The 22,049-nt window shown below is 35.8% G+C and overlaps 2 protein-coding genes across 2 annotated transcripts in view; both read left to right on the plus strand.

Moving 5' to 3' along the window:
- The first annotated feature begins 2,374 nt into the window (after positions 1-2,374).
- LOC140169209 (craniofacial development protein 2-like) lies at positions 2,375-3,112 on the plus strand. Its single transcript, XM_072192466.1, has one exon. It carries the CDS (start codon positions 2,375-2,377, stop codon positions 3,110-3,112), a length of 738 nt encoding a protein of 245 aa, XP_072048567.1.
- A 3,561-nt stretch (positions 3,113-6,673) lies between these two features.
- Positions 6,674-22,049, plus strand: part of LOC140169733 (uncharacterized) — a 45,622-nt gene continuing 30,246 nt past the window's right edge. The window contains exons 1-8 of the mRNA XM_072193028.1: positions 6,674-6,872; positions 10,089-10,306; positions 11,062-11,209; positions 14,132-14,466; positions 16,974-17,124; positions 18,217-18,591; positions 19,237-19,308; positions 21,237-21,476. Of these exons, the coding sequence (XP_072049129.1) occupies positions 6,806-6,872; positions 10,089-10,306; positions 11,062-11,209; positions 14,132-14,466; positions 16,974-17,124; positions 18,217-18,591; positions 19,237-19,308; positions 21,237-21,476 (1,606 nt within the window). The 5' untranslated portion in view covers positions 6,674-6,805. The remainder of the gene's footprint in view (positions 6,873-10,088; positions 10,307-11,061; positions 11,210-14,131; positions 14,467-16,973; positions 17,125-18,216; positions 18,592-19,236; positions 19,309-21,236; positions 21,477-22,049) is intronic.

A 22,049-nucleotide genomic window follows, 5' to 3' on the forward strand; every position in this document is an offset into this window, starting at 1 on the left:
AATTCGAAATGCTATAGTAGGAATATCATTTGGCAAACATTTTGTGTACTTAAGTCTATTATGTTAGAATGTTTTACAGCAAGTTTTGAACAACATTTGTTTGAATGTTATTAAAACCTTTTATGCCCTTGACCCTTTTAAGCCGACATTTAACGTTTTATGTAATATTATATTTGTGTTTGCTGGGTAGTAATCGAACTAGGCATATTAAATTATTTATTTTCATTTTGTTTTAAAAAGTAAACAGGGTACTATTTATATGATAATGGTGTTTGTTTCTTGTTGTTCGAATAATATACACCACGGCGACTTCCAAGGCACCCAACATGACACCAAACCCTGTTTAGGTTATTTAGACAAATAGCATACACGTGTGAACAATAGGCCTACTCATTTTCCAATTCGCCGTCGAAATGACGTCATGATCGGATTACCTACCATAGCAATAGATGTATACAATTTTTGAATAGATCGCCCTGCACTACGGATAAGCAGATTGCACTAATCACCTGTGCATGTTAGCAAACACAGAGTCCCTCATTTTAAATCATTAGTTTTGGTTTCTCTTTGTTCAGAAACCAAAAATCAAGGGATTAAAAAGTGGAGATGAACTGGTCTGCAATCATAACACTATTGTGCTGGGAGGACACAAGAGGGTATATATAACCAAAAGTATAATGGCCTATAACCATACGTATATAATAGCCTATATTGTGCTTACATTTTCATTATCGGATATCTATCAACGCGGGCGACAGTTGATGCTCTCTGTCGTAGGTGGCACACTTTCATGACACCTTATAATTACACCCGAATTCTACACCACATTTCGCCATACTGCATTTTAGAAACGCTTGCTGTTATAATAAGAAAAAAATTAATGCTAATTTATTGCACATTCTAGGGAAGCGTGGTTACCTTTTTAAAATAACACATAAACAGAGTTGTATAATAGTGTTTATATCACTGACGTGTCTATTATATCACTCAAGTGTATAATCTGTCAAGTGTCTATTGTAATGTCTGTGGAAATGGTGGTCGATGGTCTATATATTTTCACAGTGAAATAAGCTAAGGCTATTTCGTAGTCTCAAATCAATGCTTTCAAACTAAATCAATGCTTTCAAATGTAGACTGCTTTGTATTGCACTGCGAAATTTAAACATTTCTTTTGTATACTTAGATCAGGTAACTTCAAACCCTGTAATGTTCTTCTTCACACCACTTATAAGGAACTGAAACGAAAACCGAATCTGCCATATACAAATGTTCAGTTTAACAAAAGGTAGAAACAAAGAGTTCGACAAGTGGTTAGGCAGGATAATAGGAAACCACGTGACCAAAACCAAAACCAAAACTAAAACTAAACATTTGAAATGACCGAATTGAATACAATATCGCTCTTCTCTTTGCAAAGATACTTATCTTGCAGGTGCGAGTGATCAGCCTTTCTTTGACATCTAATGTATGGTTCAACTCATCGGTACCGCGTGAACGTTGTTTAAAAATCGCTAATCTGGACTGAATGCTTAGAGCAATAGATACAGCCAGTCGTATATGAATATCAATACCGAGGAAAGTGGGTTCGATGAGAAGATGAGAATATATTCTCATCTTCTCTGGTTCGATGCACCCAAGGTGAATTAATGGGTACTTCCTATATCTTCAGATATATTTGTCTCAGCATAGCGCCACAATGAGCTTATTGCAATTGGGGTTACATGTAGTTTCGGGTCAGACTGTATGCGGCTATCACGAACATACTAGGAACGATGAGCGTTAGGACCGACACAATCTGACTGTGTAGGAGGCTAGTTTAGATGTGAACATTCTACCGCACAATATCGTAATACGTAACCCGTATGGCGTTAGCAGTGAACGCCTCTTAGCAATCTCTCTATCTACTTCACAGGACGTGATTTTGCGATATGTTCACAAATGATAGGAAGGGGTTGTTTTAGCTGCCAGCGGTACCAGAAATATATAATATTGCATGATGCGCAACTTCAACCTTTGCTTTTGCTATATCTTTTGCTTTTGCTATATCTACTATCAGGTTGTAGGTACTGGTGGCAATAAGATCAGCCCACCGGTCCCTAATCGCCTCTCTGTAATTACCCAACTCCCACGTCCTCGAAGATTGACGTGGATTGGAACCCAGTGCATGTCAATCGCGTATACCCTGGATAGCTCAGCTTTGCGGCTGAGTGAACAGACGGGAGCAATGGGGGCAATACACTGGAGCCAGCCGGCTCCAGTGTATTGTTTAGTCTCCTTCAGCATCGGACTAAGTAGAGGAATCCCTGACAGAAACCTCTACTGACACCACGTCCTGCCAGCGCGTCGGTATATGGCAAAAATCCCTCATGAAACTATGGAAGACAAAGAAAAAAGAGGTCGTAAAGCCCATGGCCAGAAGGGGCGCAAACATCAAGGACCTGGTGATTGCAGATTGCCCAGTCGTGACATAAGATGTAAATCTTTGTATGGCGTCACACAGTCAAAGCCAATAGGAACCTATGTGATTGATGATGGTCACAAGATTGGACAAACACAACTCAACATATATACTAGAAATACTAGAACATTGAGAACGGAAGAATCACTTGAATCATTGCTAGACGAACTGAAAGGTTTCAAATGGGACATAATTGGTTTATGTGAAACAAAACGAGAAGGAGAGGGCATTGAAGAACTCAAGGGAGGTGCTTGGCTCTATAACCAAGGAAAAACAGAGGCAAACAAAAATGCCAAGGGAATTGGATTTCTTATCCACCCAAAATTCATAGACTATGTAAGGGACATGAAATATTACTCAGATAGAGTGATCTCTCTCATAGTACAGTTGACAGGAAACAAACAGCTTTGCGTAATTCAAGTGTATACACCCACATCGGATTATGATGATGAAAAAGTTGAAGAACTCTACGAGGAGGTAAATAAGGCGATAGAAGACAGCAAAGCTGAGTACACCATGGGTGACTTCAACGCCAAGATAGGAAAGTGTCTATCTGGAGAAGAAGCCATCATGGGAAGGTTTGGAGTTGGAGAAAGAAACAAAAGAGGGGACATGCTACTTGAGTTTGCTGCGCAACATGGACTTATTTGCTAACACATACTTCAAGAAACATAAAAACAGGTATTGGACATGGGAAAGCCCAAACGGAATTACAAAGAACCAAATAGACTTTATCCTAAGTAGCCAGCGTGGAATTGTTGAGGATTGTTCTGTCATCACGAGTGTAGACATTGGTAGTGACCACAGGATGGTCAGAGCAAAGATACACATAGACAGGAAATTGGCAAGACTCAAAATCATCAGAAATCAAAAGAAAAGCAAGTTAAACATACTGAAACTGAAAGATTTGAAGAATGATTTTCAACTGGAGTTGAAAAACCGATTTGCATGTCTGGACATAGAAAATGCAGATATAGATACCAAATATGAGCTTATATCCAATACAATAGTGGAGGCAGCTGAAGAAATAGCGCCAAGAGAGAGAAAAACCAAACAGACCACAGAGGAGGACAAAGAAATCGCAGAGTTAGATAAGAAAAGGAAAGAACCAAAACAGAAGATAGAATACTCAGAACTAGTCAAAACAGTGAGAAAGAGAAGACGAGAAAGAAGTAGAAAGAGAAAAAAGCAGCAATTGAATCCATCCTAGAAAGTGGCAAGGGACCAAAACAGATTACAAAAATGAACAGCAAGAAAACAAGAATTTGCCAAATGAGACAAAAGAATGGAAGCATCACCACAAACAGAGAAGAAATTCTAAATGTATGTACACAATTCTACCAAGACCTGTACAGCAGTAAAACAGATGAAAACAGCGGAACCAGAGTACCCACAAAATCAACCGATGACACTGAAGTACCAAATATAACAGTTAGAGAAGTGGAAAAGGCAGTAACACAAATGAAAAACAATAAAGCACCTTGACCAGATGACGTATCAAGTGACATTTTTAAGATAGGAGGGGAGGAGATCAACAAACAGCTGGTGAAACTTTATAATCAAATCCTGAAAGACAAGAAGATTCCTGAGAAATGGTAAGAGGCAAAGCAGACATCAAGAATTACCGGCCGATAAGTTTGCTTTCTCATGCATATAAGATATTAACCAGAATAATCCAAAACAGGATCCAAAGAATACTAGATGAAAACCAGCCAAGGGAATAAGCAGGATTTCGGGCAGGTTTCTCAACAACAGACCATCTACACGCATTAAACCAGCTGATTGAAAAGGCGAATGAATACCAGCTAAAGCTTTGTGTAGGGTACATAGACTACGAAAAGGCAGTTGATTCGGTTGAACATTCAGATCTTTTTGCAGCCCTAAGAAGAATAGGAGTCAATGAAACCTATGTGCTCATCATAGAGGATATCTACACAGATGCAGTAGCCACAATCCATTTGGACGATGATGTATCAAACCATATTCACATAAAGAGGGGAGTGAGGCAAGGGGATACAATATCACCAAAAATCTTCACAGCTGCCATGGAAGAGATTTTCAAGAAGTTAGATTTGGAGAAACAAGGAATAAATATAGATGGAGAATGGCTGACAGACCTGAGATTCGCAGATGATGTTGCTTTAACAACAACACCAGTCAAGGACATGGAGACTCAACTAAATGGTTTGAACAGTGAAAGCAAGAAGATCGGTTTCACTGGTCTAGTGGAAGCCTTATATAATAGGTTTGTGAGAAGTAAGACTATGATAAAACTCAGAAGTAAAGATACTACTCCCCATTCCAGAAAAATACAGAACTAATTTTTTGGGATTAAAAAAATATATTATCCTGTTTTGACCAATGAAACATAGCTGAATCATAATCCTAACTGGCAATGAAAGTAAAAAAAAAATTCGCCGCCTTCGGAGGCAAGTTTTTTTAAAATTTCATGCATTTATACACAGTTAGGTGGGGAAAGGTCTTTTTTTAGTGTTGGTGGGGAAAGTTTTTTTTTTTTGCTCATGTATTGGGTGAAGTTTTTTTTTTTTCAAAAACTTCCTACCCCCACCCTGAGAATCTAATGGTGCGTCCCTAAGATAGAGGTCGACACATCAAATGTCTTCGATTTTCATAGAGCACGCGGGCAATTATTGTCTCTGCTGTCAATTGTACACTTCTGTACACGCGAAGGCATTAAGTTCATGTCAAATGCGCGTGCCGTATCTGTAGAGACCATAACGAATTCCGGTAGTCATGGGCTCGCGTGTTTCGGTTTATATTGCCGTGGCAAGGAAAATCCATGCGCGCAGATGAGTGTAAATCCAAAAGTAAAGCCTAGTAAAGCCAAAGACCTTTGAAAGTTGCATACTGTATTTTGACTTTCCTTTATCACTTTCTATTTTGTAGTAAAAGTAAACAAATTTCCATGCTCACAATTCAACTCGAATTGTCACGATTTTAAAGCTTTAGTCAGATATTATAGCACTAGTATATAGGTATTTGCCTAATTTGATCGGAAAGATACCTGGAACTCACACAGTGGTTGGTAATATTAGTGAACTTTGGCAGGTCAATCCCACTAATACCAGTAATCACATGCATCCTCCCACTACGGCATAGGGTATCGTGGGGTAATCATTTGAAGGATCTATGGTATAATGCAGACTAGACAGAAGTGATGGAATTTGTCTTCCCGGAATGCTTCACGCAAGAAATATTGTATAACATGAAAATATACTTAAAAGCATGAGAAATGAAGTTCATTCAATCAACTCTTTGCAGAGCCACCACTTCTTAAAGTTAAAGGTATCTGCGATCATTGGGATAGGGGAAGCTTATATGATACTTTCGTTCTGTAGAAGTCAGAGGTAAATTTAAACGAAAGCTCAACAGTTTCATACTTATCCTATTTGGAAAACCTAAATCAGTATTATGAATAACCGTTGTTGCAGTAATAATTTCGTAGTTAATATTGTTTCTAAATATTTTTTCCTACTTGACATGTTTCAATAGACATGATCGGGGACATGATAGACATCATGAGATATAGGCTATAAAAGATAGGAGATATACGGTAATCATGACGAGCGTCCTTGATTGACTAAACACTGACAGATTATGCCCTATATAAAATATCTAAGGAAAATGTCCCGTCCGACCCCCACAGAAGTTACGAAAACCCGCACAAACCCGAACAAGGGCAAAAATGGCTTTCATCTGCTAACCCAGCAAACACACAAACGTTTTACAGAAAAAGGACAAATGGTATAAAAGCGTTTAAATAACATTCATAAAACATTTTTGAAAACATAGTACAAACCATTACATTCTAACAGAATGTTATTTTGGGGTTGACAAAATATGTTGCAAAAATACTTGCCCAAAATATTTTACAATAACGTTTTAAAAACGTATTCATGATCTTTATATAACCCGACATTTAAATGTTATTAAAACGTTTCGAACAAACGTTTTAAGAAACTTTTTGTGTTTGCTGGGAATGTCGCTATTATCGATACGTAACTGAAAGGCTGTTTTATACGTTGTTTCATCACTATGAGAAAACCATGACAATATGGTTGCATGACTGATGCATTATGGGATTGGATTTAATCGATCTCATGGTTGAACATGATGAGCTTCGCCGTCTCATGTTTAGACAGGGATGTGAGAGCCCATTATCATCGGTCTCTGATACACACTGTACCTTGCAAATCCATCTGAAGCTGCCCGGGTACTGGATGCTTCCAGTAAGAATCTAGTGCGTGTTGGTAGTATTGTACCGCGAGAGGTATTTCTACTGCAAGTAGTTGAGGTTGGTCACACAGTGAGTCTGTGTACATCAAGATGCAACTAACGTGGAGCTTGTTTTTTGCCATTTCCTGTTGTGGTGTGTGTACTGTGGTCCTTTCAGGTAAGAGTAAAGCATAAAATAACAATTATTATTGTTTAGTGTAAAAAGCTTCACACGTTTTGTAAAGTATCTTAAGCCGGGAGATTACTATAGATATGGTTTAAATAGCCAGTAAAATGTAGAACTTACTAGGACTGCTTAGTAATTATCTTAATAATTTTCATAATTATTAAAATACTTTCCTTTAAGGGCTCTAGTATGAGCATTTCAAAGGTATTTTTGTGGGACATGAGAGCACATCAGACATATCGAATTGCATTTTGAATACGAAGAATGTCCTTCTGATATCAAATAATTTTGAATTTTTTAAATTCGCTATATAATACAAATTTTATGACAAATTATTAACATTTGATATTTTTAAAATATTTGATATATAACAGTCCTCGAAGTAAACTTTATAAATTTAATAATATGTACTTAAAGTGTATGTAGCTGGGAGGAAAAGCCGACGATCAATTGAAAATTTTGACCTTTCATATTGAAGATATACATTTTCCCCAAAAGACCTATATTTTTTTTGGTGTTTTGGGAAAGAAAATCCAATGTAGGTACATATCATCAGATTTATAAAGTTTACTTCGAGGACTGTTAAATATCAAAAATATCAATTTTTAATCAAAATATGAGAAGGACATTCTCCGTATCCAGAATGTCATTCGATATGTCTGATGTTCTCTCATGTCCCACAAAAAATACTGTCCAAACGCTCATACCCCACCCCTTAAGATCCTAAAACATTATTATTGTTAACAATTAACAAGATTGTTGTTATTATTACAGTCTTGGATATCGATAAAGTCTTGAGAAAACACTCCGATATTTTGACAGTAAGCATAAATAGTTGTCGTGGTTTCAAACATATGTAACTTATTTTTATTACCACATGAAGTTTGTGTTTTGTCATTCGATGAAAACTAATACACTTGAACTTGGATGTGGATAACTTTTAATATCATTTAGTAGACCCATTGTAATTATTATTATGTAAAATTGGCATGGAGGTAAGTTGCCCCGGGATGAAGTAGCAGACTGCAGATAACATAATAGGCACACTTTTAACCCCGCGATGTTGGATATGTTTCGGGACATTATGTGGTCAAAGCTTCACGGAAATCAGGTATCACTCTGGCTCAACAGGTGGACTTGTTTATTTGTTTGTTTGTTTTGGTTTTTTTGGATAATGTTTGTATGTAGCGACGACAGGGATTAGTAAAGAACAATTTTGTGCAAGTGGGCGTTTTTAGATTATTCTCCTCGACAATTTCAATGGTAAGCGAAAATAGCAAAACCGCTCTCCACTGCTTTGAAGTACATTATGGGGATTGGTGTATTCTATCTGTCATTTATTGTCATCTCTCGTTAAATATATCACGGGTGAATATGATGAGCTGGAACCACTTCAGCAGTTGGAATGCTTAGGCATGTGTTAGGTGACACATTCTTAGCGAATCGAGCTGGAGGTTGGTACTGGGTTGATATCGATGTCAGAATATATTATGGGGTTCATAATGTAGTGAATTTGCCTAAAATGGCGAATTTAAGGAGGTTAAACATTGAGCTTTGGCACACCATGATGTAAACACCATAATGTAAACTCATGGAAAGTACACACTCTACCATCCCGACATGCACACCCTAACTAATATTTAGCCCATGTGGTTTGCAGACCTCTTTCGGACTAGTCTTGACACTTTATGAAAAAATGCCATCAAGTCTGTAACTGTACTTAAACTTGAAAAACTTTAATATTACTTGAGCCCTGTACAATTAGTATGTAATGTGCCGTAGAGTTAAATTGAAGTCCCGGGATGAAGTAGCAGACCCCGAGGCATATTATTAACCCCGCGACATTGAACATGTTATGTTTCACGCAATATAGTTGTATAAATGAAAAATGTAAAAGAAGTGGAAATTAAGTGGAAATAACATTGCGGTCTTACTTTATGATTTTTAACGAACGATGCAGCAATGTGTTCTATGAAACATTAAAACTGCGTCTAACTAATTTAAGATGAAATATGATCCGCATATTGGCAAGCCCGATAGAGTGCGAAGTTAACTATGTCCAGTGTAATAAAAACTGGTCCGTAGGACAAGCTGCTCCTAAAGGTAACCCATCCTGCCTGGAGGTAAACTATCCATATATGTCTAAATTTAGTTTTAAAGCATCGGTAGTAAAAGTGTCATATCTTCTTAATTATTCACGCAATTCATATATTTATTTATTTTAAAAAAAAGGAAAAACATCAAGGAATGTAAATATAAATAGAGGTGTAAAAACAAAAATAGTTAAAAATAAAAAATAAAAAATAAATACTCTTTCCAAAATTCTGTTCTCTTAATCTTGAGACTACATTTTAGAAACCGTTTGTTTTTTAATATTGGCTATAATTTTGGAGAGATATTCACTAGTGGGAAATTCAAAATGAGAATTCTTTCAAAACGATGAGAATTGGAAAAAAGTATGAGAATTTAAAATTTTCTCATTCATATAAAATTTTCTCATCCAAATGAATGAGAAATATTAATTACCGTGTCAAGAATCTGTCACAAGTGGTTAATTTTCTCATTTAAAACAATGTAACAGGTGGTTGACACGTTAATTAGTATTTCTCATTCATTTGAATGAGAAATTTTTACATGAATGAGAAAATTTTAAATTCTCATACTTTTGTCCAATTCTCATTGTTTTGAAAGAATTCTCATTTTGAATTTTCCACTAGTGATTGACGATATAAGGGAACAAAATCGTAACACTCACACAACCCAATCTGCACAAAATGATACATAAAATCGGTAATAAACCAAAAAAGTTTAAAAAAATATTTCCATAAGCTTCGCCGCGCATGCAGATAATCGCAGCGTATCTCTGCGTTATCAAATTGCGGCACTACGCAACACGATGCGTTGTTGCGCATGTGTACCCCGCTGATTCAACAAAGAGGTTCCTTTAAATTGCTAACATGAGTGAAATAGTGAAATAAAATATATAAATCCATAACAAAATGCAGTTGAGGTTTACAAAAACACAAAGTACACACATATCAAAAAAGGCTCAATTTCTCGAAAGAAACAACGTCTCGAAAGACATAACATCAGCTACAAATACAAAGTGCAGAAGCTTACACCCCAATCGCTTGTCCTAAGTGGGCACCCGCAACACGCCCCAAACACGTTAATCTGAAATGAATGTTGTTTTTTCATTAATTACAGATACAGTGACCATTATTGCCAAAGCAAAACTTCCATCTACTGTAGAGTCTCAAATTTCCCCCGGAGTAAGCTCGTTCCAGAATCTGCAGGTTACAGAGGGAGATACTATTGAGTTGGTGTGTAAATTGTCAACGTACTCACTTTCGAACACTGTAGAATGGACCCACAACAATAATCGGGTATCGCGTAATAACATACTGAAGTCTTCAAAGGGAAATGTAAGTGCTTGTTTTTTTAGTTGTTGTCTTTAGCGATATTGATACAATGATTTTTTATGGATATAATTTTCATCTGCCTGTCAAATTTAATGGTACATGTACGGATCATTGTGCCGAATACACAAAATTGCTGTTCTGAGTAAACGCCGCGGCGTTTGAAAATCTTGTTACTATTTCATTGGTCCTTCTAAAAATTTAGAACATTCGCGAGCACTCATTTGAAATGTATATTACAGAAGTGAATGTACACGATTTATTTGCAATACTCACATGATGTTTTGAAACAATCGATATATCCCCGCAAAACGCGTTTTAACAGCTATTCGGCTTTATGCTGTATCCAAAATGTCTCTCACCTTTGTTTCATAACCATGAAGGTATAGGACATTTTTTTGTTTTTGCTATAGCCCCCGAATGAAATTTATTTAATTATGTTTGTACTCACTCAGGTAGCATTGTGTGTGAATTTTACATCTGGACTAGAGGCTATTCTTTTTTTATGGGCATTTTAGTGTCTTCAAGTGGCTTTTTGCCTTCAATTTAGGCTCATTCAGCCAGCTGAAGTCATGGAAATCTCTCATTTTCACACAGCACTTAGTAAACAGTCATATTATTATTTCAAAGTTAGTTTTGTTGGTACAAAATGAAACCTTACGATGTTGTGACGACATGTTCAGAGGGGGACTTATTTCTTTTGAGGTGTTTATATTATCATTGATAAGTGAGCTTTTTTACTATTAAATTGATTTTTTAAGCTTCAAATAGTCGAAGACTTCTTCATACAGGAGTGGACCCTAACAATAAGCGGTGTGTCGGCAGCAGATGCAGGGCAGTGGAAATGCATCAAATCAGATTGGGGTGATTTACGAGTTACGGCTGTCATGAATTTGGATGTACTCGAAGGTGAGCAAATTAAGGGCTGGGGTATGAACGTTTGGACAGTATTTATTTTGGGACATTAGAACACATCAGACATATCGAATTGCATTCTGAATACGAAGAATGTCATTCTGATATCAAATAATTTTGATTTTTTGAAATTCGCAATTTAATGCACATTTTATGGCAAATCATTAAAATTGATATTTTGATATTTAACAGTACTTGAAGTAAACTTTATAAATCTGATGATTTATACTTAAAGTGTATGTAGGTGGGATGAAAAGCCGACGATCAATTGAAAATTTAGACCTTTCGTACTGAAGATATGGATTTTTTCCCCCAAAACACCAAAAAAAATTAGGTCTTTTTAGGAAAAAATCCATATCTTCAATATGAAAGGTCAAAATTTTCAATTGACCGTCGGCTTTTCCTCCCTGCTACATACACTTTAAGAATATATCATTAGATTTATATAATTTACTTCGAGGACTGTTATATATCAAACATTTGAAAAATATCAAATTTTTATAATTTGTCATAAAATTTGTATTATATTGTAATTTTCAAAAAATGAAAATTATTTGATATCAGAAAGACATGCTTCGTATTCAGAATGCAATTCGATAGGTCTGAGGTGCTCTTATGTCCCACAAAAATACTGTCGAAACGCAATAAACGCTCATTTTAGATGTGTCCCTTTGCTCGCTGACTAGAAATTATCTTCCCGTTTCTTGGGGCAGTAGACGGGGCAAATATGCCTACTGTTAGCCCGACGGAGGCGATTATTCTCTTCTTGTAAATATGCAAACAAAACTTAAAATAAAAATCGCATTCAATATTTATAATGTTCTTTTTTGGGTTTTGGTAAAAACGTTTTAATAACATTAAATGTCGGGTTATATAAAGGTCATGAAAACGTTTTAAAACGTTATGTATGAAAACACACTACAAAAATATGTTTTAAAATGTTTTCAAAATGTTACTGTAAAATATATTTTGCAAAAAATTTTTGCCAAATATTTTGTCAACGCTCAAATAACATTATGTAAGAATATTCCCAGGAGGTTATGAAAACGTTTTATACTCTTTATATACCCTTTATATAACCCGACATTTAAATGTTTTCTGGCAACCTTTTCTAACCTTTAGCGAATGATGTTGAAAACGTTTTGTGTTTGCAGGGGTTACATATTTTTACATGCACCAAACAGCATATAATCGGTCTCGATCCCAATCTGATCTGGTCACAAGAGGGCGAACTACTTGGAATTGAGTGGTGTCGACATCAATATATTTGATTAAAACGATAAACCAAGGTTAACATGCCGCGTAAAGCCATATTGTAACATTTCCATAAGAAATAAAATGGTATTTTTTTTACAAAATGTTAGTTTTTACTTTCAGATATGTCCTCTTTTAATTTTGGCCCAAAGAAAGAAAATCGCTATTTAATACCAGCGCACATGTTGACAATGCGAGCCACTCCGTCGAACATGTCTCGGGTCGGTTCTTTTGATGTGTATGACCGTCCTGTACGCCACGTACGTACTGTATTTTGAACATGGACTATGCGTTCGACTAATATTTGCACCGTAATAATCAAACAATATTCAAAATCTCGGAATTTGTCACAACTACAGCACCTAAAGCCTTGATTTTTACAGGTTTTGACTAGTGTACTAAAGTACATTATAATTATGTAACAAACATAATTTTGAAAAACATTGAGGGCGTGCTCCTCAGCAAATGTTACAATAGGCTTTAAAATTAATTGCATTTCAGTGCTTCCCGAATATATATTATGGTTGTGAAAAAGACATATATTTCGGTAGATTAAGGACTACAACCTGCATTATTATATCATGACTTTATTTGTATGTTCAATCAGGTGGATGTGAGTTCATAAGAGCAATGTCGGGGATTATAGATCACAATTTTTCAATCGATGGGGAGAGATGAGGTCCCACCAGGTCCGACCGAGTCTCCTACACATGTTACGCTCCCTCTGGAGGGGCGGAACCAAACTAGCTGATGTGGAGACTAAGCCAGTTTGCGTCGGTCTGATCCTCGTCTTTGCCCATGCGCAGATCTGGCTGGTCAGGAAGATATTTAATATCCCGAATTTATAATATGCCTACCAGTTCCATCTATAACCGATTTGCTAGAGAATATTTGTTACCATGCTTAATAAATTCGTATTAATCGTATAATAAAATGTGGCCAAATGTATATTTGTGTACATAGTGTGTGGATCCACTCTTCTACGGACTTGGCTACTAAACATGTCGGGAAGGATATGGCGGTATGCTGACCTGGGTCAATATGTTCTGGGCAGATGAGGTCCCACCAATTACCTACGACCTTGTGTGCGATCACGTGTGACAGGCAATTCCCGATAATAATATAAGTTCCCTGGTTCAATCCTTGACTGTGATTATTGTAAAACGGACCAATTGTGTGTATTTTCTACGTTGTTCTCACGTTCATTTCGTACGTGAGGAATCTTAATACTGGCTAAATACGCGACATCACCCCGTTACAGGAGAGTGCTTGTGAATAGATAGACGGGCGTACGATCACGGCGTGTGGAAATCGCAACCTCTCTGTATGTCTTATTTATACGTCCATGAAGCTACGGACTATTCAACAGATCAACCGATACACATAGTGGAATGAGCGAATATCTCTGTTTTACCTCATTTCGTCGGCCCGATATTAAAAGAGGACATTATCTGATAGTAAAAACTATCATTATTTGGGGGAAAATAATAATATATATTTAAACTAAAACAAAAATCGAACATTATTGCTTTAAGATTAGCATTGCCAATTGCTAGTTGGGTACCCTGCTGAAGTAGTAAACCAGAAATAATACATTATAATAAGACCGCTTTCAATGAATCAATTTTTTTACATGTTCACATTTTTTCATCGTCTTATTAGTGTGTGTTTTGCCTATGGGGATGGAAAATGGACGAATACCAGATAGTGCTATAACAGCATCATTCGAAGAGCCAGGGTTTGAAGCATTCAATGCCAGACTTAACAACGAACTCTACTGGTCAGGAGGTAATGGACAAACCCACTGGATTCAGATAGACTTGGGAAAGGTTACTACTCTGACAGGAGTCGTTACTCAAGGGGAAAGGTTTCAAGAAGGGGATCTGAATCCAGAATGTGTGTCTCAACTCAGCATTCAGTACGCTATGGAATTAACACCAGACATATCTGTAGAGGATCAATTGACACCGATAGAGGATGAAGATGGAAACACAAAGGTAAACTAAAGAAAATGATAAAGGTATAATATATCAGAGAGTTTTAACTCATGTTTAACACGCACATACATCTGTACATAAATTATATAATTCTCAAAAAACTGTACCGGACCCATTCCATGTCAACTCCAGGGATGTGCACCGCAGCACCTCTTCAATTTTAAATGTATAAAGGGAACCCTTTACAACTTTGAAAAGTATGTATCCTGGGGTACTTATTTGTGTAGAATTCAAATCTGGCATCAGAAAACTTGTAACTCCTTTACTTTAAAAGATATAGGGCCCTCAAAATGCAACTTCGTCCATCCAGGACAACCTTTGGGGGTCAGAACTCCAAAAGTAAAAATAATTTTATTGTCCATTTTTTGCCAGTCAGAGCCCTTTGGTAGGATATATACTCTTATCAAATGAGCCTGTAGAACTTTTAGGAGTAGGCAAACCTAATGATTGTTACATTTGAGACCCCTGAAAGCCATATGTCAGAAATGTTGATCGAGGACATCAACTTCAGGTATGTTGAAGTTGATGTGGGGCAAATGTCTGACATTGATATTGGCAGGGGTCTCAAAATGTACAAAAATGTACAATTGGGGTTTTGCATGGGTAATATCTCAGCTAAAAGTATTCTAATAGGCTCATATTGGATAAGAGTAATGTCCTACCAAAGGGCTCTGACTGGCAAAAAATGGACGATAAAATTATTTTAACTTTTGGAGTTCTGACCCCCCAAAGTTGGTCCTGGATGGACGAAGTTGCATTTTGAGGGCCCTATATCTTTTAAAGTAAAGGAGTTACAAGTTTGCTGATGCCAGATCCCAGCAAACACAAAACGTTTTCGACATCATTCGCAAAAGGTTATAAAAGGTTTTCAGAAAACGTTTAAATGTCGGGTTATAGAAAGGGTATATTAAGAGTATAAAACGTTTTCATAACCTTAAAAAACATTTTTTGATAATCTACTGCTCAGCAAACAAAAATGTTTTACAGAAAACATTTAAATATCGGGTTATATAAAGGGTATAAAAACGTTTTAATAACATTCCAAAAAACATTCTTGAAAATTTGATACAAAACATTCTAAACAGAATGTTATTTTGGGAGTTGAAAAATATTTTGCGAAAAATGTTTGCCCAAAATATTTTCAATAACGTTTTAAAAACGTTTTCATGACCTTTATATAACCCGACATTTAAATGTTATTTTAAGGTTTTGAAAAAAACATTTTAAGAACATTTCTGTGTTTGCTGGGTTCAAACATTTTAACATAATGTTATTTAAATATTGACACAATATTTGGCAAAAATGTTTGCAAAAATAGTTTACAATAACATTTTTTGAAAACATTTAAAAATATTGTTGTAGTGTTTTTTCATACAAAACGTTTTAAAACGTTATCATGACCTTTATATAACCCGACATTTTAATGTTATTAAAACGTTTTTACCTAAACTAAAAGCCAAAATATAACTTATTTAAAACGTTTTTAAAACGTTTTTGTGTTTGCTGGGGATTTGAATTCTACACAAATAAGTACCCCGGGATACATACTTTTCAAAGTTGTAAAGGGTTCCCTTTATACATTTATGGACCTCCAAACGTTGTCTTTCGCGTTGCGACACATTTTTTACACTGACCCCCCTAAATTTTAAATTGATGCCACGGGAAAACAAAATGGAGTATGAAGCTCAAATTTTCGGGATTTTACTTTCTCATCAATATCTACCACCACACAGAAAAAGAAACAAATCGAAGAGGTGCTGCGGTGCACATCCCTGGAGTTGACATGGAATGGGTCACCGTTTGAAATTGCAATTTTTTACCATTAATTATAAGTTCTGAATAAAACAATATTGGATGATTTATGCCTCTGTATGATATACCTTCCATATCCAATTTTCGTTCTAAAATATACGACTTTGACGGTGACAGTTCATATTGAATACTCTCCACGGATTCTAAACTCTAGATCACAAATTCTAGTCTGCATGCTTCGTGAGAGTTGAACATACCAAAGCGCAACTTTTAAAACTGCATCTTTTCGTACGTAATGAGCCATTATGCTCGAATACACCGATGTGTAAAATTGTAATTTGATCCAGAAACATAAAATAAAATAGGCTACCAATAACTTTTATAATTTTGTAATTTGATTTAAAATGATTTATTTTAAGAGATCTTAGGGGGTGAATTTAAGACTTCCTGGGCCGATACGCTACACGGTGGGCTGACAGGGCCCGTGAAATGTTGTCACACCACTACGTCGGACTCGTTGCTTACTTCGACATCATGGCATTTATGTTGTTGATTTTCAAGTCTTACAAAGTATCACAAATGTGAACATTCACAGTGTAAGATTACAATTTTGTAATATGATTTTGGCCCGTAGATTTCAAACTTCGGTTTATATCAAGCACTGATTTTTATTGGCTTGACTCTTGATAGTGTTTTGCCTTATAATAGCCTATTATAGCAAGTTTTCTTGTAATTATTTGCTCGTTTGTCGCCAGATTTTCGATGCCAATACCGATGTATGGAGCTCAGTAACCATTAAGTTTCCCGAACCAATTGAAGCTCGCTACATACGTATCATACCGCAAGATACATGCGATTCTAACGGTGTACCCAGGATGAGATTTGAACTGATTGGTTGCCCTGTAGGTGAGTTAGTCAGAAATAAAACAAAATAAAGAAAACGAACAGTGGCACATTTGTTTTGCTACTGCAAATTTTGGTAGGTTTGATGTGATCATTTATCAATTTTTCTAACAAAACATTATTATAATGTTCAATTCTAGACCTGGCCATGGATAATGCCAAAAGCTATCACAATAGTAAATAGTATACATATAATTTTGTAGCAATTTTAAACATAGATTATCATTTCTATTTCAAATTATTCATCTTTTCTGCTTTTTTTGTGGTAATTTTAATTCTATAAACTGTACATGTGTGTGCAAATTAAGGGACGCTATTTACATTATTTTAAATTTAAATTAGCCGAATTATGAGTTATACCTAACATTTCATGATAAAGAGTTTTTTTGTAAATGCCTTTGTCATTTGTTAGTCTGTTTGCTGTTGTTCTAATACCATTTTACAAGTTTCTACCCCTTGTAAATTGCAAACAAGGTTTTAGATAAATAGCGCCATCATTGTTCAACTTTTCTTAAAAATGACTCAGTTTTACATGCCGTCAAACAACCGTGGCATACCACCGCAGTTTGGTCCTATAGAAACGTGTATTCGAGGAAATTGCCATTTTAACTGACCTTTGATTTTCAAGAGGCCATAGGTCAAAACCCTTCGGCTTCAGGAAATTGACATATTTGACTTTTTTGATGTACACATTCATATCAATACATTGGTATACTTTTGATATCGAATATCTTAAATTTAAAATGTAAAATTCACTTTTTTCTTAAATTAATTAGATTAATTCTTAATTAATTCTTAGATTAATTCTAACCGGCAGTCACCTTAGTTCAGATCGGTTAGACGGGACCCTATGTAGCTATGTAGCCACAAAGTGGCCTCTGTACTAGAATAAGTCTCATCATGCCGAATAAATATCAAAATACGCAGTAAAAACTTCTCCTTTCAATTATAAAATGGTAATCAATGTTTAGTGCCTTTAATATATTGCTTTTATTTAAGTGTACGGCTGCTAGTATACGCATTATGTGATGCTACCTTAACAGAGTAGGCCTATGTTTTTAGCATTGCAATTGAGGTTTGTTGTACTGTTTTCAGTTGACGTATTGGTGGAGCTGGAACAAGGCCGAGGAACGTTGACACGTGATGAGAACAGTAACTACGACCTCAAAGTCTTTCCTGGTGAATCAATCACTCTGGTATGCGCTCCTGAAGAACTCGTTGAATTAAGCACCTATAGATGGAAAAGAGAACCAGATACCATACTTTATAACAGCCATACAGGTATACAGATTTCGGAATCAGATCCGTACTTCGAGAGGATGCGATTCGAACCCAGATCACCATCAAGATGGGATGTAGTTTGGAGGTTGGGTCTGGAAATTATTGGTGTCGACGAGACGTTTAGTTTCAGTTGTTCCAGTCGATTTGGTCAGAGTACTATTAATGTTACAGCAACTCTAGCTGCTATTGGTAAGGTTAATAATATTCATACACTCATAAAAATCAAAACCAATCATAGAGCAAACATTAGTAAAACGTCAGTAGTGCATTAATTGTGATAAGCGTACTACGCTTAGTGCTTTCGGGTCGATGCATATACAGTTGTTCGTATTTTCCACAATTTTAAGTGACAATGTTGTTTAAAAACTAGCAAAAATCAGTGAAGAAGGTTAATAAAATCACTTGTTAGGAGTGAAATGCTCGTATACTGAGATGTTGATGCGTCTATTATGCAATCCCATCTGCGGGGCTCGTTTATTAGACGCATGAACGTCTTAATACGTTCATTATTTTGTACAATTTCACTCCCAACAAGTGATACGTATTTATTGACCTATAATTATAACTCTATTTCGCCTTTGATAGACCTTTAGAGAGCAAATCTTCATAGTCTTAAAAGTGTACATAATGAAGCACCTAACTTGTCATGTTAAACTGCTCACTTACAACAAAATGAAATAAAATAGTTGTAAATTATGATTGGTTTGTTGACGCACATTGATCAGCACTATAAACATGATCAAGGAAATGTTCCATGCATGTATGGTTTATTAAAATTAATTACAATTAATTAATTAATATTAAAAATATTGAATTTCATCAACTCATTGACAGAGACCGTTGACGTTGAATATACGGGCGAGGGAGAGTTATCATCAGACAAGCAAACATTTACTGTGGTTTATGGTATGTATTAAAGGGGTTAATGCAAGAAATTGAAATTTTATAAATTCTTAGCAAGATTAAAAGGGCAATATGTAATAATAATAGGTATGTCACAGTGGCTGCACAATACTTCTGTCATACTGTGCACGCATACATAACAGTGAATCAAAAAGCGCGCGGATCAAAGTTGGCCAATTTTTGAAAACATACATGTCAAAAAACGATTTCCTCGTTATGTTTCATTGATCACAATAATTTGTCTTTTTAATATATGGTAGGTAAAACATTTCCTAAATCACTATCAACTCCGCCGAAATTAAACACTGCCTAGTTTAAGAGTTAAGACCTGTTTTATGAATTTTTTTAGATCGTCCATAAATCAATAAATATAGGTCTCTCGAAATAGAGGACCTAGTACCACCGGTCTGAAATACCAGTGTTTGTTATCATGTATTTTTTTCCTTGGACAATGAGTGAAACACTTCCCTATACCAATTGAAAACTCGGTGCACTTAGGCAATTAACTGCAGTTTCTTTATTCAACATCACAGCAGGTTCATATTTGACAAAATCATGCTGTATGAATAAAACATAAATAAAACATTGAAAAAGTAAAATTACATATGCCTAATTAACATAAGAATGGCATAAATATATAATTAGATGTAATTAGCTAATTTGCATAATTAATGACTTTTTGTGTATTTTTTGTTACCAAATGAAAGAACTTTGGGTACTTATGTGTGCAAAAAAAAACCGCATCCTCATATCATGTACGGTTCTCTGTTGGCATTATTTTTGCATATTAATTAGCTGGACTTAGTAATTTTTTAAGCTTTTATTTGTCTGCAGATTGGTCAAAATGGCTAAAATTGTATATTTGGTGGATTTATTACATTTATTCGAGGAGAGATTTGTTAATCTTGTTTTCTTTAACGAAGTCCGGAAAGATATGCAATTAATATGTGATACTTAAATCAATGCTACCTTTTAAGTAAGTGTCCGAATAAGCATTACAAATCCCAAAAATTACCATTTTGCCATTTATAGCAATTTGTGGCAGGTTTTCACCCGATTTCCGGGTATCTTCAAGTTGACGTTACATCACTTTGCATTATCCGATTTTAATTCTGTTTTTTTTTTTTTTTTTCATTCATAACGATGATTCAATTAAAAGCGTCAAATAACATGTTTCTGCTGCGCTTATTTTTGGGGTGATATACCTAATAATAACTAAATAAATTACGGAAAAAATCCTTTGTCCATATTTTCTGGTGACTACATAGTACAAGAACGTACAGGACTTTGGCAAGAAAATTGTAACCGTAAGTTTCGACTTTCTGAAGTGTAACTTTTACAACTTTATGTAGAGGATCACAGGCAAAGTGACATACAGCTGAATTTATACTCTATCGCCGAGCGATGCACCGCTTTTGGAAAGCGATGGGCAATCGCCCAATTTTGTGATGCATCACTCGTCATGTCGTCTTTGTATTTATACTTATCACGGTGATAGCGATTGCAGACGGCAATTAAGATATTCTAAATGCCACAAAATACATTTGAGAACGTACATTGCTATCAATAATTATTGCTAATTGTGGGATAGGCTTTGCGACGGGAATTCATAACAATTAGTGGGTTTTTATCGGGTTCGCCGTCGGACAAATTTAGAACTGTCAAGCGTTCGTCAGGAGTAAAAAAACCTCCTGTGAAAATCAAAATTCTTACACTGTAGAAGCCTAAATTTTACACCTAAGTTTAACATCAGGGGTGGAAAAAAATATACAACACTAAGCATTATAGTTATCTCCTGATATTTACCGAAGAAAAGAAAATTGCTAATTTCAACACTGAATTCGATCGTTTCAAGCGCCTAATTAAGTGACTGGGTGAGTCTTGTTTAACAATAGCCATCGCCTGACTAGCGTTCTACGTGTTTGATACAGGGGATGGTATGATTTCTGGTAGCTCAGGTATTCGATGTACATTTTACGGCGCGAACTCTGCAGGCGCTGTAAGATGGTACAGAGATGACGAAGAACTAATGGATCCAGAATACGAGATGATTGAGACAGAGACGGGAAGGGTGTATGAGTTAAGTTTAACCAAAGGGTTTGGAAATGGCGGAAACTATACATGCGTCGCCGAAGATGGAAGAGAAGGATCTTTGAACGTGAAAATACACGGTAAGTGTAGGATGATCATAATAATAATTTTATGTTACTAATATTAATCGTCTTCAACGTGAACGTAGACATCATCTACTGCTACACTTAGATTCTTATACTCTTAACATTAATCTTATAGTTCGGGACCTAGCTTAGTGTAATCACATAAGCCTATTTTTTAAACACCAGTGAGTGGAAAGCCGAGAGACCTTTGCCAAAGATCTTATACAATGAGATGAGACACTTCGTACAATTAACGTGCAAACGGCCTATACCGATGTGAAGACAGTGCAAGAGTCACATTTGCTTAGTCTCAGGCCAGACTGTATGAACGACGAGTGTCAGGACCACATAATTAACTGATTGTGTAGGAGACTAGCACGAGAGTCACATTTTCTGTGCTCAGACTAGTTCCGGAGTGTCACGGGCTTGCCTTTGCCGTCATACCAGTTTAATTTGGACCAACTTGTTCCATTTCCACTTCGAAATTGAGCTGTACATCACTACATGTATTATACCCTGTATCATAATAACACTGAAAATGAATGCGATCCTTCGTTGACTATTTAATTTATTTTTAAATCATACACA

This window comes from Amphiura filiformis, chromosome 14, assembly GCF_039555335.1.
Source record: "Amphiura filiformis chromosome 14, Afil_fr2py, whole genome shotgun sequence".
Classification (NCBI taxonomy): domain Eukaryota; kingdom Metazoa; phylum Echinodermata; class Ophiuroidea; order Amphilepidida; family Amphiuridae; genus Amphiura; species Amphiura filiformis.